Source organism: Aythya marila (genome assembly GCF_965140915.1).
Source record: "Aythya marila genome assembly, chromosome: 1".
NCBI classification, from domain to species: domain Eukaryota; kingdom Metazoa; phylum Chordata; class Aves; order Anseriformes; family Anatidae; genus Aythya; species Aythya marila.
Window position 1 is genome coordinate 144703845 of NC_139042.1, and position 26130 is coordinate 144729974.

Sequence of the window (26130 nt, forward strand, 5' to 3'; positions counted from 1 at the left end):
CCAGCCATTTTGCAAATCAGACAGCTCATCTTCAGGAACACAAATGTGACAGAGTTTAACTGAAGACATGGAAGTCCATGATCTTCAAATAAGCTCAGCAATGCAAGGACTCCAGCTCCTGCTGAATTGCAATACCTATGGATTTTTGGCCATAATCTTCTTGGCTCCCCTGATTTGAAAACAGACATTGTCATCATCTTTCTTAATGGTGATGATACACACTTGTTTTTGTCTTCAAGAAAGTGCAATGCCATTCTTTGTTTCCTGAAGTAGATGCTATATGTGGAAATACAGACGCTTTCAGTACTGCTGGCATTTCCAAAGGCAGATTTGCAAATACCTCTGGCATTTCAAATTGATTCATTTCCAACAATAGACTAATTGCATTCCTTCAGCCAGCACTCAATAGTCTGTACTGTAGAGATAATGTGTAACAGCACGGTTTCTAAAGAAGGAAAATGGAAAAGGCAAATTTTCTTGAAGAAAGGGCTGTGAATGATTGTGATTCATCATACATCATGCTGTTGAGCTTGGAATAACTTAAAGAAGCATTAAGTAAAAATTCTTCTTAGACATTTTTTTTAAAAACGAATTCCATTTATTTGTATTCTGTTTTTGAATCTTGTTTTGCCGTGTGCTTTCCTTGAATGTTTAATGGCTGACACTTAGCTTGACATCAGCTAGATGAGCTGAAGTTCATCCTCACAGGCTAAGGCTGCAGAATGATATGGGACTCAGTTGAGCTGTGTCCTCATTGCCTGCTGCTGTGTAGTGTAGATGGCTGACTTAAGTGAGACAGCCTGCATATCTGAAGCTTTCTAGCAGGAGCATCCTGGAACTCTGCACCAAGAAGCAGGGTGTGTTCCTGTTAGCTGCCCCTTATCTTCGGGCTGCCACTGCTAGACTGCTACTCCAACCACACCACGTTTGTTGAAAGCTAGTTCAGATCCCTCTGCAATACATTACAGGCTACGCTCTAAATGCATGTGTAGAGGCTTGACAGGTGAATGCTGTCATCGGAACAGTTGTTCATGAAAAATAGTGAAATAACAACAACAACAAAAAGAATTGAAGAGGATTCAAAAATGTAAAACAAAAACTCTTTGGAAGTGGTGATTACAAAATACATAATGTTTGTCGCCTGATGAGGAAAGTTACCCTGTATTTCTTTGAATGTACTAGATAATAGGTTGCATTTAGTAAGAGGACATGTTTTCACGAAGTGTTGAAACCTGATTTCCAATTTAGCACTTTCCTTCATTTAGAGCAATTAATCAGTTGTATATATACAATTCTTAACATTCACATAAAGATGGCACCTGTATATCACCCTTCAAATTTGTTCTCCCATTTCACAAATGCATTTATTTTTCCAAAGAGTATTTTTCATCAGAGCATGCAAACAACAATTGCATACAGAAACTGTCAGGCAGGCTATCAATGGTATTTCATGTGTAAATCCAGGTGCCAACAAGTGTGTGTGCGCTGAGGATTTTTTTATACTGTATATTTGAGGATACAGATTTAAAGATGCAGTTTCATTGCCTTTTAGAATTTGTTTCAAGCATTGTACAATTGACATGCTTGTAAAATGTTTGCTATGTATTTTAAGCACTTCTTCTCTTTTCTTTTTAATTTTCAGTCCTAGTGCTCTTCCAGAAGAGCAGCCACATTCCAGCTCTCAGTGTGCCCCTCTCAACTGTCTCTCTAAGCCTCCTCCTTATCCCTAATCTTCATATGCAACGTAAGAGAAAATCCAAACAGAGTGGAGTTCATGCAACAAAGGTTTGGGTTGTTCCCAACAAGCAGGTAGACAATCCTGCCTTGTTGCGGCATCGACAAGCATGGATTCATATCCACAGCTCTGGCAAGTGAGGGAAGGTTGAGAAGAAGAACACAAAGCACAGAGCCCAACCTATCAAGAAGACTTTTTATGGTTCCTCTGATTGTATTCAAACTTTGCTATCACAACTAAAGTATAGTGAAATTTAATATCTCAACAAAGTTATTCCTCCCAGCTGCTTGGCTTTACCTCTGATACAATGAGAGACTTAAGCCAATATTAAAAAAAAAAAAAAAAAAAAAAAAGTATGTTACTAAAATCCTACCCTCACAACCTCTAAGTTCAGCCATAGGAACCAGTTCAAACTTCCTTTTGTCATTAAGGGTGTGATATTTATTTCTTACTTTATTTGCACCATAATTCTGTGTTTATAAAATACAGTCTTTTTTGTGAGAATTGTATTTAATTCATTTTTTTTTTAAAAAAAACAAGCAGAAATAGCTTAAGCAAAGAATGACTGTGTTAATATTAAAAAGAGGCTTGTTGCATTGGCCAGCATATGGCCAATTCTTATTGCACAAAAATGCTGGCAATGGGTGGAATTGAAATGTTAACAATGACTGTATATTTTGCTGCTGCACTGATATTGTTTATGCACTTGTTTTTTTTTGATTCCTATTTCACTAGCTTCTGATTTTGTTTTAGCTCTTCACTGAAAGATAATTATTAAGCCTAAGAAGGAGATGAAAGGATGTATTGATTTGTTTTCAGTTGTTTCCTTGCATTGTGATTATATTTTTGCATTTCAGACAAGTAGATGAATTGGTGCTGTTTTTTTGGGCTGCTTTCTATTTGGTATCTGAGAAAAAAAATCTAAAACAAGTAAACTGTTGTGTGCTAATTAAAAACATTCTTTCCTCTTGCTCCCATATTCAGGATACTAGCTTGAGGCCTTACTGTGAAAGGCTAGTATGAAAGGCCAAGTTGTAGGCACTTCAAGTGAAGTATTTTGTGGTGAAATAACTGCTGCAGGTAGGGTTAATGGTGGATCAAAGTTAGCAGGACTTTACTGTAGTGCATTTTTTCCTTGCCAAAAATCAACAGATACAGAACCTTAGCTAATGTCAGTTTATGACAAATACTCAGGTGATCTACGCTACGCAGACTCTATCGCAACAGTGCACAGTGCTCCTAGTTAAAGATTCTTTCCTGTAAAAGCTGAGTAAATCATTTTTTATTTGTTTGTTTTTAAATAATGAGTTTCAGAACAAAACCAAGGATAGCAGAATTTATTTTGCACAATACCTGACAGCAAGGCAAGTGGCTATGTAAGGTGTTCAGCACACGTGGTCTTCCTGTTTGGCCATAAGCTAGGAGAAGTCCTCAGTGCTGCCTATTTGTTGGTATAGCATACTCCTTGCTCGGTCAGGTGGCCTTAATTTATTTACGGAAGAAAGGCTTAGATATTTCCACATCTTTATTCCTTCCCTGCAGCATGAGTGTGATCTACAAGAGAGAAGCACAGTACAGCCTTAGGTACAGAGCAGCTGGAAAAAAAATGCTGCAGATATGGTTGGAATAATTCTTTTATATTCTGCCTGAATCTGAGAAAATGAACTCAGTCTTCTGTTAGCAACAGTGCTTACCAAATGTTATGATACACAAAACATCAGCAGAGGAAAGAATCAGTGACCAATCAGTGTGCCTAACAATCATTATTTCCATGGTACCAGTAATGAAGGTGCTGTAAATAGAAATATTCTATGTAATCAACTGTGTATGTTGTACAGCCTTGGCAAAGCAGCTGAGCTATTGTAACAAAACATTCAGAGTCAAAGGTGGGGAAAATAGGAACAGACTGATATCAAATTCTAACCAGATCAAACAGACAATACTCACCAGTGTTTCTGCTTAGGTTTCCATGCAGTTCACATGGTTCTTCTTGTATACATTTACATAACTATTTAGTATCGTACTTAACTGATGTGTTGTCTTGTCATACAAAAGTCAAGTAAAACTTGTTCAGCGCTATCATAGTTTGACATGGAGATTAGCTGCTATTTTGATTTTTATTAAAATTAAAAAAAATAATAAAAAAGTGTCTGAGGCAAATGTTGCCTTTCAAGAGCACCTCACAATTCCTGACATTGCCAGACAGGTATAGTTACCTTGTAAAACATGGCAATGGCTACGTCCAACAAAGAAAGCTCTGTATATTGTTAAACAAAAAAAAAAGAATTTGCATTGCACATTGAACAGAGTTACTGCGGGCTGTACTTGGAATAGTTTTTCCTATTTTCATATCCAAAGCAAACATTTGCCCTGAATTTTAGTTAAACAGAAATTCAGTGAAATACATTTCCTTTCTATATAGATATGAATTTATGAAAAAATGATATAGTGGAACATTTGTTTAGTAACGTATTTGTTTCCAATTGTAATTTGCAGAGCAACTTTGGGAAACTGAAACATTGTACTGGTATGTCCATGTGGATCAAGAGTTACAAAACAGCATTTAATGGTATAGAAATTGTGGTCCTGTTTTATAGAAATAAGTGGGTTTATTAAATTTTTTATTCTCTTAAGCTTTAAATTCTTCATTTCTAAGTTTTCAATTTGCATTTTTTAATATGTAATAAAACAAGTAAATGTTGGAAATTTAAGAGAACTAGAAACAAACCAACTTAAATGTACAAAAGGCTGTAGTTATTGCATTGTAAGTTACAAAACTGTGTAGGTCCCTGGGACAACTTTTGTCAGTTAACCACTACAAAATAAAATACATATCTTGAACTTGAGATGATAAACTCTTCTTTATTATATAGTGATTGGTAGCATGCAACTTTGTGAGATATTTTGTAGGAAATATTTACATAGACAAAACCAGACACAAAAGTGGGTTTTTTTTGTATGTTTGTTTTGAGTTGCAAAATATTATACTCTGTCCGTTTAAAATTAATTTATGATGTGGTGTTATCTATCCTGGTTTTTAAAGATTAAGAAGAAAAGGGTATATATATTGCCTAATGGTTGAGTATACTCGGAACTGCTGAAATGTGTCCTAAGCAGGACACATGCATACTACTGAAATGTAGTTTTTGTTCTCTGTGATGGCCTTGAAATTTCCTTGGATTTAGAATAGCCTTTTCATTTCTGCAGCATTCTGTTTTGAGTTTTATTTTCCAATGCAGTGGAAAAAAATATTGTTTGTTCAGTGAAATGATAAAAGTCTGGAAATCCAGTTATAGGAAATGTGTGGAAAATTAAAAACAAAAAAAAAAACAAAAAAAGAAAAAAAGATTTAAATATAAGGGGAATGAAAGATGTAAGATATAATAGTATGGAAAATATATTTTCTATCAGAAGGTTAATAGAAGCTTTTACAGAAAGAGGAAATATTATCATTTCTCATGCTAATCATATGGAAGTTTCTGCCTTCTATGTGGAGGCGATAGTGATATTCTTTCTGACTGACAGGTTGGCACCTCTGTGCTTGCTCCATCCACATTTTTCACGGTAAATTAATGTAACCATAGCTGTACAGTAGGGCTCATAGAGTGAACTATAACTAATGTAATGCTGCAACTCTTAATGCCAAGATGACCTTCAGTTTACTTTTGATTTTGAAAGATTGATAACTTGATTAAGCCATTTACCATATTAAAGCGTTAACAGAAAGATTACGTTACAAAATATAACCTCACTTATGCAACGTGACCTCACCTACAAAGGCTGCTCGTGCTAGTTAGGTTGTAAATATCGAAGTACAGCTGTTTATAAAATATGGACCAGTCCTCAGCAGGCTGGGAACAACGCCCAGGAGCCTGGGCCCTTACTTTGATACCAACCTTATTGCTCAGCGTGCCATGCCAGTGTCAAGAGTTGCGCTGCCAGTTCCGCTATAGCTGGATTCATCATCACCATCAGGTATAGATTGCATCAACCCTTCTGAGGGCTGTTTCCTTTCTCTGATGGAAGATGTGCATCCACATAGGTTATTGTAAAATTTCTCTCTACTTAGGAAATCTGTGTTTGAAAATGGCAGACACTGATGTTTTACCTTGGAAGTAATGGTAATTGCTATAGTTACCTCTTTAAAAATGCTGGTCATCACTTTTCTTCAGTTTTCCCTTGCTTGCTGTGTGTGCAGTGAGTCTGAAAGGGATATATAGTATTCAGACTATTTTTAACCATTAAGGTTTTGTTTGCTTGTTTGTTTTGTTTTGTTTTTTAGTATAGTTAAGCATCCTGTGGAAAGAAACGAAAAAAAAGCAATTGCCTTTTGCCTTCAGGCATAACTGCATCTAAATATGCAACATAAAATGCGTGCATGAGATTCTTAACATCATGTAGCTTTTCCATATCCATAATTAAGCTAGAAAATTCTTAATTCTTGTGTGATCTGCATATTTCTCATGTTAGAAAGGCAAGAGGACTATCACTGACTCTGTATCTTTCATTCTGAGGTGCATGGCTTAAATCCTTATTGGATTTTAATCTGTTTCCTGTGGAGTTCTTGAAAATCCCTTTCATGAAGTATAATGGCAATTGAGTGACAAACTGACAAAGGGTAAAGCAAAAATCCTATATTCCATGACTGGAGTCAATGTGCAAGCAGACTCTGGGGTGACAGGGCTTTGTTTCAGAAGTGTCTTTCCATGAAGCACCATATTTGTTTTGATTATCATTATTTGCTATAAAAGAAACAGTGGAGAAGAGTGTTTTTTTCTCAGCATTTGTAAACCAAATTATACAGTTACTTGATTTCAAGAGTATTTTGGAAATCATCGAAAACAAATAATTGATAAAATTTTTGAGTAGACTAGCTTGCTAGCTTAGTTGTTATTCCATCAGCTGTGAATAAGAAATAAGAGTAATCTAGCTTTTTTTTTTTTTTTTTTTTTTTCCTCCCCATCCACAGGTATGGCTCTGTGTGCTATACCAGTGGATAAATTAAGTCCATTTTATTAGTTATTGCCCTATTGTTTTTCAGCCCTGTGGTCTGACTGTTAAAGGGTTACTTAACTTGATCCTTTGTAAACAACTTTAAAAAATGAAAACTGATGTTTTGTGACTTTTGTAATCTATTGAATGTTTCCATTTGCATGATGTTCTGTATCTAATTGACCATACAGATTGCTGTGTTCCTTTCAAAAGAGTTTTAACATTGGTGGAGATTGTGACAAACACAAATTTGTATACAGTATGTTTTCTGCTGTGATAACTCAGCTAATCCTATTTGAATTGACATTATGTTGTCCTGCCTTCTTGGGTTAAATGATGAAGTGTTTCTAGATGGTGAAGAATATGAAAGTATATATGTTCATTTGCTAAAGACTGAATAATGGAAACTCTTCTTGTTGCTTCTTTATGCTAAAAGCAGAGCAAAAAAAAAAAAAAAAAGAGCAAAAAAAAAAAAGAAAAAAAGAAGAAAATGGCAAAAAAAAAAAGTTAAATAATTCTTGTTTCCAAAAATGCATCATTTGTTTTTAAAATTGAAGTAATTCCCATGTTAACTCTTTCCTGTCCTTGTAGACAATCCCAGATTAATGCCTTGTGAGGGATTCATAAAGTCTGTGCTTGTAACATGTGTAATATGATCATGCAGTCAAATGGTTGGGAAAAACACTCTAGTGCCGAAGAAAATAATTTAAAAAGCCAATATACCGATTCTTACATCTTTATGTTCAAATTGAAATTACAGTGTAATGCATAACTGTTCCAGTGAATAAACTGGCCATTTTTGTTCATTTAATTCCATGCTGTCTGGTCTGCTTGTATTTCTGTCAGTTTGCAGTGTGTTCATGGCTTGTGCTTTTACATTTATTTATCTCTTAAAGATCTGTAATTGCAAGTTTAAAAGGTATTGGAATGAAAGGAAAGGAAATTGAAATGGGAAATCAACATTAAAGGAAAGGGGAATCAGAATTAAAGAAAATGTGTTTCCTCTATTTTCTGAGACTGAAGCAGATATTACAGTAAAGACTGATTCCCCAGATAAAGTTACCAGTAGATTTGAGCACTCTGAAATGCTCCAACATCTGAATAAGGTCTCAGTACAAGAATGCCTTGTAAGATGTAAATCTCCACCCTCAGGAGATATGTAAGCAAAGTAAGGGCTGAAGTCAGCATAAAACTGGGCTGGGCGCGCCACATTCAGTACAGCATATCATGGCTGATTGTAAAGTCAGAAAAACCTTTTTCCCTTGTGGAAGTGCCTCACTCTGACAGCAAGGGGGTCAAAAGCCCTCCCTTGGCAGCCAGTCCTGCAGTGCTCCAGGTGCGTGGCCGTGGCAGGCAGGTGGCCGCTGCAGCTCCCTAGGTCCCCAAGAGGCAGCGGTATGCAGCTTTTAGGAACAGGCCAGGAAAAGGCCCGGAGTAAGGATTGTGCCTCCAAGCCTGCTTGGCCTCTGTGATGTTGGACTCAATCGGAACTACTAGTGGGCTTTGTTTTCGTCTGGCTGGTGAGGTGCTTTGGATAGTAACAGGATTTGTGCACAGTGACAGCGTGAGAGCTGCTACTTGCCTAAATCCTTCCCACTTCTCTCTTTGCTTCCTTTTTCTCCTCAAGCACGGGGAGGTCTCTCAGCCCACCACCTTGGCTGTGGTCTTTGCAGGAAGTGCCTTTGGCAAAGGCGTCGTGTGATCATCTTAGCAAAAGTGTGATTGCTCAGGATACAGTTTTCTTCTGCCAGGTGTTCCTCCCCTTCAATATTAGAGAGTATTAAAGATTTTTTTTTTTATTATTATTTTTTTTGAGCAATGTTGAAACCCAGATTTCAGGAAACCACTAATAAGAACAAAAATACTAATATTGAAGAGAGACAGGTTGAAGGGCCTGACATCCATGTCTTCTAGTAGTCTGTGAATACCGTAGAAGAGAAAGTTCTATATATAGAATGAAATACAGGGGGAAATGGAGCTAAAATAGATAATTATAATTATATTTATCTTGGGAAAAAATGTTTGGAATAAAACCAGATCTCATCTATTTGTGTATGCTAAAGGCAGTCACAAGTGCTTTCCTCTCAGTGGAACATCTGAGCGATTGCCTGATGGTAAGAAGAAAGTCCTAACTTTGCACAAAAATATGGCTCAATACTACAGCTGACAACTCAGCAGAAGCTTAATAATCCGGTAAAAAAATATTGACCTATGCAATAATGATTCCTTCTTTTCTGAAGCAGTAAATTAGAAAACATACATTTCACTCATTATTGTTTATAGATTCTTTTATATTATATTGGAGGTATCTAGCTTCAGAAATAAGGTTTGCTAACCAGGTTCAGAGAAAAATAAAAATAATTTTAAAATTATTGGTATAATCATACATGATTGAGAGAATAGTATTTGTGCTAAAGCTCCATGTAAGGGTGGAAGCTTCATCTCCCACAAGTGACTTATAAGGAAATTTTGGAAAAGAATAAAGAGAGAGTTGTGGCCATTTAAATGATTTCGTAGGATTCCTTACTTAAGAGAGAGCTGTCTTATTTTTAAGTTGTGTTCAATGTCATATTGGTTAAAGTATTAAAATTGAGACTATTTAATGAGATTAGGAATATAAGATGGAGAGCCACGTGAGTACAGAGCTCCCTTTGAAGATCAAATTTTGAATGCAGAGAGTGCAGGCCCTATATTTTGTTTCACCTTACAGAAGTGGTAAAGGCATATGGCAACTGGAGAAAAAGAGCTACTGTGTTTACAGTACCCATCTTCTATCCACCTATACAAAAATAAAATGCTTTGCTATAGAAATAGGAAACCTCTGTTAGAGACACACAACCTCTGTACGCACAAATGATTCAATGCTGATCCATCCATCCAAGTAAGGCGTCTTCCTACAGCAGTGCAGTTTGTTAGTGCTCTGAGGTGAAGAGACAGCTCTCCTTCATGGCCTTACAGGTGCTGCCAGCAGACCTTAGAATGGGAAACATACTCTGAAAGTCAGATGGGTTTTGACTAGGGTAATTCAAAGTCGGATGGGAAACCTGATTTGGTCGAGTGAATGGACCTGGCATTCAGCTTGTTCCATTGAAATGTGATCTAAAGAGATCCCCAGGTCGGGGCAGTGCTCCACTGGAGTTGAAAGGGCTCCATCTGGATATTGGGTATTTACGTGTTTGGAGCAGATTAGAGGAATGTGGGCACAACATGGAGTGTCTTGTGCTCTTGTAACCAGCTTGTGACTCAAATTGAACCATGCAAAATTTAAAATTATTATATAATGCACTGCATACAAATACCAGCAATCTCAAAGTCCTAAGTTGCTGAAAAAGAAAATGCCTCTGTGAAGCCACCACTGCTTTCAAAGGTTCCTGTTATCTAAGCCAAATGCAAATTAGTTCTTTTTATCTTCAGAGCACTCTATGCATATTAATTAATTACCAAAACATCTTTGCAAAATGGGTACTCTTATCTCTCACCTACAGATAGACAAATTGAGACTCGGAGGATGGAAAACATCATCAACATGCAATAAAATAAAAGTTTCCATACACTTAACTTTCCATCTCTCCACATGTATCTCTCCTGCATACACATGAACACCAAGTGTTTTAGATGTGGTAGCAAGGTGAGTTATTTAATCTGTGTGCTAGCCCATGCTATAGAACCAGCATTTCTCTAGTATTTGAGTTCATTCAGAGCTGGATCTCTGTCCCTGCAGTGCTTGCTAATAATAGACCCTCACTATAAATAGCAGAGGTTTAATATTCACTTTCTTGTTTTAGTTTATTTAGGCCTATGTCCCCCTTCTCCGTGTGTGCCAGACCTGTAGACTAAAAAGGCAGTTTGACTCACTAGGCTCAAGATGAAAACACTGCCAAAGATGAAAACATTTTTCCCCCCAACAGTGTCAGCGCAGTAACATGTAGATGTTCTTTTTCTGGTAGAGAACTCGGATTTCCTTTAAATTGACTGCATTCCTTTAACAACTGTATTCAAAATCATAAGTGTAGTAATGTGACAGAGTCCGACTTAAGATTCTAGAGCTTCTGAAGTCTCAGTCCATGCTCCTCTCATCTATAAGATGAGCAACCTTTATCTATGCAGTTATGCATAGTGCTGTTTATGCTTGAATATAAAAGCATGTTTCAATTCTGTATGGTAAAGGTAAACAAATTTGCAGTGCATAAAGCCTGAGATGTATACAGCAAAATTTGCTTGAAGTACCGAGTTCCAAAATTAGGCAATGTTAGATCTCTGGAGGTAAGATCTGTTTGTGCCATATAGTTATCCAAAAATGCATTAAAAATATATATAAATATGAATGGAATGCTACTTTTGAGATTTGGGATACAAGAAAGAGTTTAAGTGGAATGGGACCAACATTTATATCCTTTTCAGAGCTTTTGTTCCAAATAATCACTTTTCAAACCAGAAAGATCCAAGGAGTCTGTGGAATACAATGAATGAAAACAAAGCTGGATGAAGGCAGCTAACTTAGAAGAGTCTGCAAATGCAGCAACAGCTTTGAAGTCTCTCTGTTTAAAGTCACTATAAATTATTAAGAGGCATGCTGAGACTCCTGTGCCTGTACCATATGCCTCCTCGTTAGGAGAAATCTGAAGTACCTGACAGCTTGGTTTTTACAATAAGAAACAAAGTTATGGGAGTACTGCAATATTGAGATCATTATATTTTCTTCCAGAGCTGGAACTAATAATTTGCCTTTCTTTTCAAATGTTTGATCAGCCCGTTGCTCTCTAGGGCTTGACTTGTTAAGGAGAGGACCAAAACATTTGCTTACTGTTTAGGTAAGCATTTGTAGACGGAACAGCTAATATTTAATGTATGCAGCACTGTAACAGCATATATGGCTCTTTAAGCAACTACTACCCCATACATCATAGCACCAACAAAGAGCTGAGGTTAGGAGGCACTGTGAATAAACGCAAAGCAATGGCAAAGCACATTTTGTTTCATGGTTCATGGTCCCAGGAGTCACTACCGACTTTCCCATCACCTAACTAGGTATGGACCCCTCCAAGAAGAGGGAGAAGCTGCGGGGCTCAGAAGAGATGGCAGCGAGGAGCTGGCTGCTGCCACCATCAGCGCAATTAGCACAGTCCCCAGACAGCTCCCTGGCAGCCTCTGGTAAAAGCTGTAAAAGCTGGCACACAGTTTCCTGTCAGACCTCAAGCAACTTGTGGGCCCTGTCAGGATCAGTTTTTTTTCTAATATACTAACTTTTTTTTTTTTTTTTTTTTTTTTTTTCTTTTTCCCAGCAGTGAATATAACTCACTCTGGCAAAAGCTAGAGAGAGTACTGATATGGGGTGTGGGGAACACCTTGAAGAGCTGGCCCTGGAAATCAGACCTCATTCAAATGTCTCAGATGGGGAACTTAGCCTATGGTGGGTTTTTTAAACTCTTTTTCATAGTGGCTGTCAGGTCTTCCTGCAGAAAGAAATAAGAAACAGAAGGAGAGTATAACATTTTCTCAAGCATATCTTGTTTTCTCTCTCCCTTTTACCAACATGACCTTACTGAAGCTCGCTTTCAGCTGTAGTTAATTTAAATCAAAGCTGAAGTACTTTTGCTAATGATATCTAAATGTCTGGCATTCACTGGATATTGGGAAACATATTTTGTTAACCTGTGGTGCTGATAATGAAGAATATTCTGAGACTTCTAAAAGCAATCAGTTTGTTAGAGCAATGCCATTCAGCAAGACTTACCTAACAAAACTGATTAAATAGCAATTACTCCTCTAAGCAGTAACCCTTCAGTAAAACTAAGGGATATATGTGATAGCTTTATCTCAACATGATTTCTACAAATTACAGGAATTTGCTTGCAAAAGAGAACATGCTTCTGCACAGCAGGAAAAAAAAAAAAATGTAAGACAAAATTAACATGGAGGCAGGAAGGTTTCTTCCTTTCATTATCCCAGTGGTACTCTTGCAGAGCTACATACATGAGCAGACATATATGAGCATTCATCTGGTGGTCTACTCTGCAGTAGAGAAGGAAACCTTGGCTGTAGGGGCTTAATATGGTTCTTAGAATGGTTGGAAGCCTACAAAACCTGTTGCTGGTTGGTCCCCAACTACTTTTGCTAGGGCCCCAGATGACAACATCTGTGTTCTGTCTTATACAGTCAAATAGACAAAACAGGAGAGCTGTATGAAGAATGTTATTGACTGGGCTAAAAGGAGTTGTTGTGGCTTTTCTTCTGGTGAGTACCTACCCATCCTTTTTTTTTTGTTCCAGCAGCAAATACCTAGGATTTGCCTAAAACTCACTAGAGTGCTTGTCATGGGTTACTTCTGATGTTTAGCTCACAATTCATACTACTGACTCTACAGCTCCTTCTCACGTAGATGTAAAACCACACTTAAGAGACCACGTGTACCACACTTTGTGGTGGGGAGTAAATAACAAAACAGCTTGGTCTATCTGTCAGTGTAAGCCAGTATAAAACTGTAAATTGTCTCCCTGTTCCGACTTGCACACTGGGTGCTGCACAGGGAGCAAGCACGAGGCTTGAGTCCCTCTAATCTTTGTAAACCATTCTCCAGACTAAGAAGCCAGAGTCTACAGCCTCAGGCTAAAATTCACATTATGTCCTTGAATGCTGGATCCTGTGTTTGCCTGCTGACTTAACTGAGTTTAAGTAACTCCCTCGCATTTACTTGCTTGTTCTGTGCATCTCTGTTGCACACACTGCAGCTGCTTTGTGCATTGTGCTGCTGCTGCCATCAGAAGAAACTTTTCATCTGGAATGTGCATGAAGGCCTGAGATGCGTGAGATTCTTCTCTAATTAGTATCCTACCGTATCTTTTGGTATATCGGTTCTTGTTTTCATTGTACTTCCCTACTGGCAGAACTGGTTTGTGGGTTATACAATATTTAGTTCACAGAAGATATATGATGATCTATATCCTGACTTAGTCAAGATTTGGCTTGCTTAGCTTTGTATAGAAGTATGGGTCTTTTATATCATAAAGCCCATTTTAATTTTTGTTTAGTACTTAACAGAGAATGGCATTTTTCTGTCAGATGTCAATGAACATAGTGTCCACATCAGCTCTAAATAAGCTACTCTAACTAAGGTAATGTTGTGTAATTCTTTGAAACACTATACTTTCCTTTTTGTTAGGTGCCGAGTTAATGTGCATTCTTTCTTTGGGGTGTAGATTAGTGCTCCAGAAATATGTTACTCCACAGAGTTACTGAGAGGTACAGCACAAGGAAGTACCCAGGGAAACTAAAGCTAGAGGCCATAACCTGAAGCCAGGAACATAGACTGAATTCAGGAACAGATTTAAACTGCAACTCAGATGAAAATAAAGATAAGCTCTAGCAGAAATAAAGAAACTTAACCAGATGCAAAAATAGAAACAAGCAGTCTCAAGCAGTCAAAATCCAGTCTTCTGAAGGTTGTTTCCATTTGGAGAAGAAAAGGTTGCTACAAAGACGTTTACTGAGGGCCCAATGGTTTACACAGAGAGAAAGTGAAGCATTTTACAAACTAAAGAAAGGTTGACTTCAAGGTCCTGTTTCTTTCAAGGTCCTGAATGCTCTGGTCATCCAGCAGCACAAAGTGAATAGTTTCAAGCCCTTCACTTGCTCTTTCATTTTATTTTATTTTTATTTATTATTTTTTTTTGCCAGCTGTCCTTGCCACCTTTTGCACCTCTGTGGGTTTCCATATGGTTCCTGTTGTACCTCCCACATGCAAATAGGTATAATTAAATGAGTTCTCCACCACTGCATTTCTCACCACCCTCACAGAAAGATTTAGAGCCAGATGGCCTAGCTATTGCCCACACTTGAATGTGGGTTAGCCGTGGCTTACTGGTTACCTCTCTTGCCATAGAGCAAAGGGGTATGTAGCTCTTCCCACACACTGTCTAGGGTGGGAGGTCCGATGCAGGACTTTTAGTCAAGTAACATCACATATTTTAAGCAGAATAGGCAGCTTTGTCTGTGTTTAAGCTTTTTCAATATTTTCTTTTCTCAGATCCTGTTTCCTATTGTAACACTAAACTTTTAATCATTCAAGGTGGTGTTTCCAAGATAACATCTATTTCTGACTTTTTATGATTAGAAAGATGTTGTTCCTCTTCCTGACATTGCCAGAAGTCTGTCTCTCCCCAGAGATGGAGAACATGAGAGATTGAGAGCAGTGTGTTAAAAAAGGGAAGGGCATGCCAGAAGGGAGGCCGGTTGTTACCACGTGGTAGCAGGCAGAACATACGTGTTGCTGGTGGACAGTAGTTCAAGCCAGCTTCAACCAGCTGGCCCAGGTCTGTGCTGTGGCTAAGTGATGGGTAAAGGGACAATTACCTACTCTGAGAGGCCTGTACTGCTCCACAGTGTACAAATGCCCTAAAATTACCATAAATCCACTGACTGCATGACTTCCTTCTATCACAGACTGTCACCTCACTGCATTACATACCTCAGTGTCCTTCTGAAGAAGGATTTGCCCAGCAAAACGAGTTTTTGCAGCCAATCTGCTGATGCTACAGCACAGAGATACCAGGATTCTCTGAGGTATTCTCTTTTGTTCTGGGGTATTCTCTTTATTTTCCCAAGTCACATTGCAGTAATTTACCACTCACTGAAAACATCATACAAAACAAAGTTAATACCATTTGGGTAGGATTTGTGGGGTGTGTGTACTTGTCCTTGTTTCTTTAGCTGTTTTCCTTCCAGGAGCAGAACTCCATGTTTGAAGGGGCAAGTACAAAATTTAATAACTAGTGATAATTATGCCTGGCTAACAATTGGCATTTTGAGCAATCAGGTAATAACTTCAGTTGATGTCAGTTTAGTTATCATATATAACACAAACAGAGAAAGGTCTTCTATTTAGAGTCTCACTTTCCCATAAATTACCATTTTGTATTCTATTACTGTACTGGCATCTTGGACAACTTTGAGCAAATAACTTCTCCCTGTAATACCTCATTTTCCTCCCCTGTCAAATGAGCCTCATACTTGCCTGCTCAGTGAAGTGCTTTGGGAATTACTAATGAGAAATTCTCTGCTTTTCTTCTCTCTCCATGCTTAAATACTGAAGATTACTCAGTATGAGTCCAGATGAAGAATTAAGCATGTGCCAGTCTTCTGGAACAAGATACTTATCTGAAAAAGTTAATGATTGATCTTTTAGTACATATCCATTAACCATACATAGCTAGTTTACAAGAATCTGTAGCTCTCCTGGTGCAATGAAGTCAGCAGGAGTACCTTCTGCTCTTCGCAACACAGGTATAGTCATTTCCATGTGCCCAGCCCAGCTCAGGTGACTGAAGTCAGGAAATAAATCAGTCTTTTACCTCTGAGTCACAGCTTCTTTGTATGTTTGCAAAAGGAAACCCCAATGTTTGCAAGAACACGAAATCCAGGAGGTGATCTGACTACCTCATTTTTGTTGGACATGAAAGAGGGGGCTGCAAGATATCAACCTTTTGGTTTTGGCTGTTGACTCCATCGAGGGCGGTGAGGCCTTGCAGAAAGATTTGGACAAATTAGAGAGCTGGGCAATTATCAGCAATATGAAATTCAGCAAGGGCATGCGCCAGATTCTGTACTTGGGAAGAGGCAACCCTGGCTATATGAACATACAGACTGGGGGACGAGATGCTGGAGATCAGCCCCATAGAAAGGGATCTGGGGGTTTTGGTGGACAGCAAGCTGAACATGAGCCAGCAGTGTGAATTGGTGGTCAGGAGGGCCAACTGTACCCTGGGGTGCATCGGGCACAGCACTGCTAGCTGGTTGAGGGAAGGGATTGTCCCACTGAGCTTCTGAAGGCTCACCCTGAGTACAGTTTATAGTCTGGGGCATCACAATGTAAGAAGGGCATAAAAATATTAGTGTCCAAAAGAGGGCTACAAAGTTTGTGAAGGATCTGAAGGGCAAGATGTATGAGTATCAGCTGAGGTCCCTTGGTTTGTTCATCCCAGAGCAGAGCAGGCTGAGGGGAGGTGTCATAGCAGCCTGCAGCTCCCTCACAAGGGGAGCGGAGGGGCAGGTGCTGAGCTCTGCTCTCTGGGGACAGTGACAGGACCCGAGGGAACGGCATGGAGCTGGGACAGGGGAGGGTCAGGCTGGGGGTTAGGGAAAGGGTCTGCACCCAGAGGGTGATCGGGCACTGGGACAGGCTGCCCAGGGCAGTGGGCACAGCACCGAGCTGCCAGAGTTCAAGGAGCATGTGGACAGCGCTCTCAGATGCAGGGTCTGGTTTTTGGGTGGTCCTGTGTGGAGCCAGGAGTTAGACTCAGTGATACTTGTGGGTCCCTTCCAGTTCAGGATATTCTCTGATTTTCTCTTTAGCAGAGGGGTAACACTTTATGGCCAATTTCTTTTACATACACCAACAAATCCCACAGGAACTGGACCTCCTTCTAGGCAAGGCATTTCAGAGGTGACCAGTGACAGAGGGCAGCGCACAGCGAGGAGAAACAAACCGCTGCAATGTCGGGGAAGGGAACACCTATTGAAATGGACACGGTGCAGGTGGCTAGCCCCCTCAGCCGTGACGGCGGGGCCGCTCCCTGTGCCGGCCCCAGCTGGCAGCGGCTGCGCGCCCGCGGCGCCCACTTCCCCGGGGGGGAACTCGCTCCTCCGGCCGGCGGCTCGGGGAAGTTCCCACACGGCCCCGGCCGGGCAGGGCGGCGGCCGCGGACTCTCCGTGCAGCCGGGGGGGGGCCGAGCCTGGGGCCGGCGGCTGCCGGGCAGGTACCGCGGGCAGGGCTGGGCTGGGCAGGTAGGGAGGGAGGGAGAGGCGGGGAGCAGGTAAGGGGCCGGCTCAGGAGGCGGCCGCAGCCGCGGTGCGGGTGGGGGACGGAGGAGCTGCCGCTGCCCTGGGGGCTATGCCGGTCCCGCCGGACCCCGGGCGGGAGGGGCGCTGAGGACCCGTGGGTTTATCCCTCACTCTGCCTCTCTGTGTCTCTCCCCCGCCCCGAGGATGAGCGGAGCCGGGGGAATAAACTTCAGGCGGACAGCCATCCGCAGGAAATCCACCCCGGGCTTCGCCGTCGTCTCCAGCGGAGCAGCGCGCACCTGCCCCGCCGGCCCCCCGTGGGGGGAGGCCGCCCGGGGGCCGCCGGCAGGTAACGGCCCCTATCAGGTCCCCACGACCCCTATCGGCCCCTCCACCAAGCCCTTCGCCCCGGGGACACGGCTGGGGGTGCCCGGCAGTGCGGCTCGCTGGTACCCCCAGCCCCTGCCCGGGCCGGGCTTGCTGCGGTGGTGAACCTGCCTGGTGCTTGGTACTGGCCACCGCAGCCGTGGCTGCCCTTCCCTCTCCTCCTTTCTCCTTGCCCCTTTCTTTCAGCAGCGCACCTGTGCCAGGAGCGTTTCACCTGTCACGCTCCACAAGGCAGCCACATCAGCTTTGCGCAGCGCGGTTAAAAGCAACGATAAGCTCAGGCTGGTTGCAGGTGTTACCTGGGGCTTGCTGTAACAGTAAGATGTCTGAAAGTCCACTCAAGAATTGCAGAAAGTTTTTGCTCACGAGCAGATTAATGCACACCCCCATACGTATATATGCAGCACGTGATCCTGCGATGTGATGGCAGCAAGCGCTCCAGCAGGCGTGACGTGCTGTGCTCATGTCGCAGCAGCTCGGCTTTATGGATGTGGAAGGCCAAAGCGGACAAAACAAAGTCTAAAAGCTCCAGCGCACGCGTGTTGTATCGCTGGGAACGGCAATGTATGAAATATACGGAACAGGATGTCGGGGGGTTGTCTTTTTAGGAATTCCCAGGCAAGAGGCATGCTTAATTTGAACATGAGTATGCACAAATAAGAATAGAGTATCATAATTACACCTGGAAATAGGAATTAGCAGCTGTATTTGTAGTTGGAAGACTTAAAGGATTTCATCCTCCTGTATCATTGATCATAGTACTTCCTTGCATCATGATTGCTAATATGATTGCTAATACGAAAAAAGTAACAAAATGAAGATGAGGAAATGAAGGTCTTAGTGGGTCTGTAGCTCCTTACCTGCTCCTCTGGTAGGCAGTGACTACAGCAGAATGTACTCCATCACCCTGTAATTCCAGAATAGTTTCATAGACTTGTTTCCAGGCTAGTTTCATAGCCTCTTTGTGGTCAGAATGCAACCTGCACCTGCTGCTGATAAAAGATAATTTATGATTCTTGCCTTGATTCTGCAAGTACAAACTTTAATCCTCAGGTGCAACATAAAGCTGGGTGTGTTCTTTCTCCCATTAAAAAAAAAAAAAATAAAATACAGTGCTTATGTTTTCTTTTCCAGCTTACAAAACATTAACTGGATTTTAAGAGGCCTTGTAAAGCCAGAGCATACCTTTGGCCTGGTTGAAATCCTTTCTGGAGGGAAGGAGGAGTTACTATAGACCTCACATCTCCAGTCAGTCTCCACCAGGTGTTGTGAAATACAGTAGTTATTTATGTTTTGCCTGAGGACTGGACTCTTAAAGTTGTCTCAGGTCTGCATCTGATTAGCAACTGAAGAATCTAGGTGTATCACGAGTTATTGTAGTGTATAAATACATTGAAAGAAAATCTGGATTTTGTATATGGCAAGCTTATCAGAAGTCTTATCAGATTAACAAATTGTGTGTTATTTAGTGAGAAGATTTAAGACCTAGTGCAATTGCCTTACACTTAAGAATGTCCTCACAGCCTTTGACATTGGCCTGGTGAAGAAGGGAATATTGCAGATTTTCTGTGCTGGGAGATAAGATCTGGAAGTATTTCCATTCATGGTGGTGTTTGAAAATGCCTTTAATGATGAAATGGGCTGCTTAAGTTGTATGTTATGGCATCAGTCTTTTATTGTGTCTTTCAATCTAAGTGTCCAACTTCTAATGGAAATCTCTCTCTCCTCTTCATCATACGATTGTCCAAATCATTTGGGTTCATTGTTGTAAGCAAAATTGCAATTGAATTCTGTTAGCATTGAAGTTTGATAAAGATTGGTGTGTTTAACAACCTACAGGACTGAGTGAAAATGACTTCCGTTTAGAATTCGATATTAATTTAAGGACTTGAACAAAAGAGTACTGTAATCTTCAGAGATACTTTGAAATGGTTGAGAAATGTCAAGGCTGATATCTGGAGGCAGTTTAGAGGAGAGCTTTCGGTAGAATTAGCATGATTAATAAATCAATTTCTGAACAAATAACCGTTGGGATTTTTTTTTCCCTGCCAAGTTAGAATTCATACTAACTGGAGCAAATCTTCAAATGCAAGCATGTGTTTTAACTCAAAAATAGCTGTCTGCCAAGAAGTAGGTGTAAGTTATTGCTTGCTTGTTCAGCACCTTTTGCAAGCCAACAGCTCTGCAAAGTGTGAGCATGGCAGTACTTTGATACCGCATTGGATTACACTGTCCTGGAAAGTTGTATATCCACTGATTTAACTTGATTTATCTGTGTAGTGAAAACAGTTCTGAACACAAAGACACTGTAACTTGCTTTCATAGACATAAATAGCTTTTTTTTCTGTTACTGGTATATTCACCTCTATCCTTGCTATGCACAGACTAGGTTAACTTCCTGTGAACTTCAAATCTTGCACTGGTTCCTTGGCTTTGTTCACTTAAGTGCAAATTCACACCCTTTCTGGACTGTTTGTCACATTCCCTTTTGCCTAAATATGCCTGCTGGCATTGTACTGTACATTGGTGTTCTCAGACATTACAGCGTGGTTCTTGGGGAGCTAAGGTAATTTACATTCAGGACAGCACTTACTGCAGCAAGATATCTGCATAAAACTGACAGGCAAAGAAAAAATAAATCCTGCTGATGTTGTTACATCCCTGCCTGTTAAATTGATATGATTTTATGGGATTATGTTAACAAAACTTCTTTAGTCCTTTGGGTTTCCTTCCTGCAGTATGAGATAAGACTCTAGTAGCATCCTGTTCTAGTCTATGAAAACTGCCTGCCTGGTTGATTTTCATTGTTGCTGGTTTTCTTTAGTTTAATTTTTGAAAATAAAGTGATTAACTTCAGACTATAACTCTCCTTTGTGTTACCTGCTGTATGATGTTGACTGGTCTGTGGTGACAGAAAATCTTCTTGCTATTGAGTATGTTCAGGGAAAACCTGTATGATCATTAGGGATAATCTAAGCAGTGGTTGGGATCTTGAGATGCATTAGAGGCCACTGCAAAAGAGCTGATTGCCTTGTATGCTTTCCTGGTGAATGCAGGGTTTTTGAAATCTTTCTAAAGTTGAGATATCTCACGGAGAGCTGACACTTCACAATATTGAGGAAGGAGAGTGAACATATAGGAATTTGCTTCTAAAAATTCTACTCCCTTCAAAAATAAGGCAATGTAAAGTAGAAAGAATTGGTTTATGCAGAACTTGCACAGAAATACATTAGCTATTAAATTTCCTTGTTTGCTCTTATTAGACAACTTCCTGTTTCTGTGGGCCAAGTTAATCCTGTGTGCGTCCTATTGAAGCAAATGTGTTGTGTGGAAGGTGACATGAAATTAAACTTGGTTTCCAGAATATAATTGTACATTTTTCTAAGTCTTTTTTTCCTTTTCTTCTCCTCCAAATATTTAGGATCAAGGTATCCCTTTGAGTGCATGTTTTAGTTTACAGGCTATCAGGAAAGTTGCTTGTCTGTATTTTGGGTTGTCTTGGTGTGTCTGTTTAGCCTTTGCTAGGCAACATCTCCTCTAACCAGTAATTTTTGTTGGTCTTGTAATACTGACTTCCTGGAGATCAGGATGGTGATTCCCCTAAATAAATTCAATTTCTAATTTGCAGCTGCTCGACTTGCTAATGGTTTGAACCACAGAGGGTTTCAAAGAAGAATTTGAAGGGTTTATTAATAATATAAATCAGCTCATTGCTGGAAAGGCTTTTTTGGAGTGTGCCACCCAAAACAAAGGTGCTGGTAAACACCATTCCTGAAGTGTTTTTAGGGATAGCTGAATTAGGAAGGTAATAGCTTGCATACATGATCCAGATTAGTTTGTTTTACAGAAATCACAGGATCATGCTGCTTTTGCAGATAAATAAATAAAAATAAATAAATATATGGTTTGGAGATTTCTGAATTGGAGGTGAACCTGCTTAGGGACTGTTATTTTTGGGCAACCAGTTAAGCATAAATATTGAAAAAGTAAGCTGTTCACACAAGAAAATAATGATTTGCCCTTTGGTTGTTTTTTGTCCTTTGTCTGTCAATATCTGTGCTTCCTAAAACTCCAGTTGTCACACTTTTCACCCACTTCTTAACTTGTGGTGACAAGCTATCTCATCTCCCAGCGTTTCAGTCAAAATCCCATTTAAAGCTGGGCAGTATTTTTATTTGATGCTGTTTGTTGGTATGTGTTGAGTACAGTGTGAGCTGTGATAAAGCATTTTAACTGCTGTATTTTGCACTGTTATGTCTTAAAGTAATGTTAAGTATTTGCTGTAGAAGACAAATTATCTTCCCGACATGATGTATTTGTCAGAGGGAAAGGAAGGAAAAATACGAAGCAAATTATTTTAAAATAAGATACTTTTTTTCCCCCCCTTCCTCTTCTATTTATCTTAATAATGGGTAGATTTTCTTTGGAACATTATTATCAATTCAATACTTTAACCCAATTACTGACTACAAATCTTGTAGCCGACATTCCTCTGTGAAGTGAAAAATGGCATTCTCTTCAAGTGTGGGACACCGCATATAGTATTTCTCTTGAATATAAGTCAATCTACGATGTATAATTACATTTAGATGATCATAATGGTCCCTTCCATCATGTGAAATCTAGAATTAAACTTTGCCTTGAGCTCTTGATGGTAGAAGCGTTTTAATCAAATGTGTAGCTGTGGATGTCTTGATATATTCAGGCCATTATCAACAAACTTGCATGCTTCTGACAAGGAGAGACAGAATTCTGCTCAGAGAGGGTATCCCAGAGCTATAGTTCTGTCAATCACCCAAGCAAATAAAAAGAGGAAATTGAAAAAGGATTTTTTAATGTTTTGTTGAAGTAGCTGCTTTGGAAGTAGCATTTTAATACAGGTAGCTTCTGCAGAAGAAACTACTTCAGAAATTAGTGTGGAGAAGGGAGGTTGGGGATTTGTTGAAATGTTGGTGAATGAATTAGAAATCAGACATGTTGTCTCAGTGTACAAACAAACAACAGGCAATAACAGAAGATACAGAGAAATGAGTAAAAGCAGAAGAGGAGAGGGACTAAATTGCTACAGTATTTTGCAAAGCAAGATACATAAAGAAAGATGTATATATTTTTAATGAGTTTCAGAACAATTTGCCTCTGATTACACAGAATTGTATAAACTGGAGTATAAAATGAATTAAAATTGGAGGCAAAAGACATGGAGTGGAAACTTGGGCAGAGTGATGAGAAAGTGTTAGTACGAAGTATTAATGCTAAGTGTGTCACAGATGTTAATATAAAATATGCTAAATAGCTTGGAAAGGAGGGAAAATGTGGTGGAACTCTAATCTGAGACATTAAATCCAGTGATTTATTCCTGACTTCTGTATAAATGTTGTCTTGAAGCACAGATGACAATGCATCAGACTTACAGGTCTAGCCTTCTTCTCATGGATAATTACAGGCATGTGCCCCCCTCTCAAATAGGCGCCAGTGTACCCAGAGGTAGATGAATATTGAATAGAGAAATTGTTGACTAGCAATTAAAAGTAATTCTAACTGATTCAGAGGCTTGATTTCTTCTTGCTTTAAAAAATATTCAACTTCGCCTCAGTGGAGTGTGTGAAGTTTCCATGCCAGGCTTTTGATTCTGTTAGTCACCATCATGACCAAGTCTTACAGGTCAGGATTTTCAGCTATACTCAGCCTTGTAGCTATATAATTATGTGGTAACTACATCTAGCTACAGACTACTCGAAACCTGGGGAGTCTGAGGTGCCTCTGAGTGCTACTTGTGGTGCTGCAATACCAGGCCTTTCCCGGGGTTGCTGTGGGCAGTTGTCCTACTTTAGTGGTGAACCTCTCCCCTCTCACTTGGGTTAGCGAGGCATGTTTTCTCTGGACCAGCTGGATTTTTGGTGGAGCTTCAGTGTAATCTCTGTAGGGACCTTGCAGAGCTGGAAACACAAGTCCTTAGACAACTTTTTAAGGAGGTTGAAGGTGTTCCTGCCCATGGCAGGGGGTTGGAGCTAGGTGATCTTTAAGGTCCCTTCCAAACCAAACCATTTTATGGTCTGTGGTCTTTCGGTACATGTCTCCTCTTTCTATGAGGTATGAGAGATCAATATCTGGGCAAACTTGCAGACCTGAGAGCAGATTATCGTGATGGTACTCAGTGACTTCTGGAGGTAGAAGAGGGAGGTAGAGAATGCAGAGCCCCCTGCTGCTGATTCTGATTAAGGGTTCTGACCGACTGAGCTCTCTTCCCTCTGGGAAGTGCCAATTCTTTAAGCTCCAGCCCATGTGCAAGATAAGGGTGACTTTTTTCCATTTGCTTCACATGTATATTGGTAAACTTTATTTTCCTTCTGGGCCGAGTCATTCAGTCTCTAATGCTATTTCAGGCTCCAAAGTTCTCTTTCACCATGGAAAACTGTTTTTCTAAATCAAAAAACAAAGTTTGAGTTTACAAGAGATTTGAAAACAAAAACAAACACACCAAAACACCAAAACCCAAAAAACCTATAAATGACCCAAATTGTAAAATTGTTAAATAATAATATTTGAAGATATGGCTCTCTAAATGTTTTGTCTGTATCAGGAGGACTTAATGTCAACTTCTTGCAGTGAATAATCAGACTATTTTTCCTCTTTGTACCCACGTACTACATAGTTCACTGTCTTGTCTATGGTACATCAGTTTCTAAGTTGAATATTAATAAGTCCATTATTTGTGTTAACATCAGCAGTTGAGTTAGGAAATGAAACTTAATGGCTAATTACGTTCATCTTCAGAACTGGGGATTTGGGAATCAAAATAAAGTCACTGATACAGGAAACACACATTGTTTTGGATAGAGCTGATTTTTTTTTTTTTTTTTCAGTTGCATGCAGTTATACTGCTAGACCTTCTTCAGAAGACTCTTGCCTAAACACCCCTATTTTAGTACAGGCATAGTTTACGTTCCTTTTTATTCAGTCTGATAACTCTGGTCATTAAGAAATCATATTCCCTCTGTGAGGGTAGAATCGTCATAGGTGAATGCTTACCTATTTTAGCAATTCTGTCATACTCAAGAAATTTATGTAGGAGGACAGATACCTGGTGATGGTTTTCAAGAGTTAGGGGTCCTTTAAGAGCAAACTCTTTGAATGCCTTTCAAGAAAGAGGGCTTTTATCTCTTGAAAAGAAAAGCTTAGAAATTCTCAGGTGAAAACACGGTTCCAGGGCAGTCCTTATAAGACATGAGATTCTGTGGTATAAACAATAAAATGAGAACTGTTGTTAGTGCATAAAATCATACAGCATTTATGTTTTGGCTCATTTTCCTTTAAATGTCTAACTGTGAATTAAGATGCATTTTAAATTTTACAGCAGTTAAGTTGTATCTACTTAGCAGTAAAAATAGCTGTTCCTGTTAGAAAGTGGAACAGCTATTCCTGTTCATTACTGCAGAAGTTTAAGTTGATTTTCATCAAGTTCTCCCAGTTATCTGGACCAACTGTTGCTCTGTAATTACCTTCATGCTTTCTTGAGTAATGAGTGATTATGCAGTAAACAGTGTGCTTTATAATTTATTGATGTCCATCTGATCCAGTGGACAAATATGCTCACCAGGCTTACAAGTGAAGGGCATGCTAACGACTGAGCTGGCTGTTCACATGCTGTTCAGGGACTGCCACGCCAGATCAGGGAGCAGAAGGTAATGCCACTAGGACTCTGTGACAGCTTTTGTGGTTGGGTTGAATGGAAGGGTGTAAGCAAGTCAAAACACAGCAGTCCAAGGGGCTGGTTGTGCACATAACCTAGTTCAAAACTTCCTTATATCCTTTCCTGGACCCGTATCAAACCTAAAGGATATCTTCAGAATAACTCTGCTGACATGCAGGCGAAGGAGGGAGTTCAAAGTCCATCCCGTCTGCTCTGTGTAGCCAGCAAGAAGCCTAGCTGGTGTTGGCACAGGGTGCCCTTGGCATTCAACTTCAGTGTTGATAATTATCCCTTAATCCCTTTAAGTGTTTATCTTTCTTACTGTCTATAAGAGCTTACTGCTTGTGCACAGGATATACTAAAAGACTTTTGATGATAAGAACGAGAATGATACTTGCATTCAGTGCATTATTAGGGAAGTTGAAACTTACAAACCCAGACGAACTTCTTGGCTCATCTGAGGGTTTTGCTACAGCTTAAATAACCAAGCATTTGTTGACCTTAAAACTAGGAAGGAATAATTCCACACAATTAATATCTGCTTACTTT

The 26130-nt window shown here is 39.9% G+C and overlaps 2 protein-coding genes across 9 annotated transcripts in view; both read left to right on the plus strand.

Annotated features, from left to right (window-relative positions):
• Positions 1-26130, plus strand: part of BICD1 (BICD cargo adaptor 1) — a 253943-nt gene that overhangs the window by 167655 nt on the left and 60158 nt on the right. The window contains exon 9 of one of the 6 annotated variants that reach the window (XM_082751451.1): positions 1643-7507. The exons of 2 other annotated variants lie outside the window; for them this stretch is intronic. In XM_082751451.1, coding sequence (XP_082607577.1) covers positions 1643-1875 — 233 coding nt within the window. In that variant the 3' untranslated portion in view covers positions 1876-7507. Of the gene's footprint in view, positions 1-1642; positions 7508-26130 lie in introns of those variants that run through there. 3 more of the 6 variants (XM_082751458.1, XM_082751456.1, XM_082751453.1) reach the window with 3 other exon arrangements.
• The window catches only part of FGD4 (FYVE, RhoGEF and PH domain containing 4), a 114057-nt gene continuing 105325 nt past the window's right edge, over positions 17399-26130 (plus strand). Inside the window, exons 1-2 of one of the 3 annotated variants that reach the window (XM_082751460.1) lie at positions 17399-17479; positions 17708-17853. In XM_082751460.1, the coding sequence (XP_082607586.1) occupies positions 17709-17853 (145 nt within the window). In that variant the 5' untranslated portion in view covers positions 17399-17479; position 17708. Of the gene's footprint in view, positions 17480-17598; positions 17854-26130 lie in introns of those variants that run through there. The other 2 variants (XM_082751462.1, XM_082751468.1) reach the window with 2 other exon arrangements.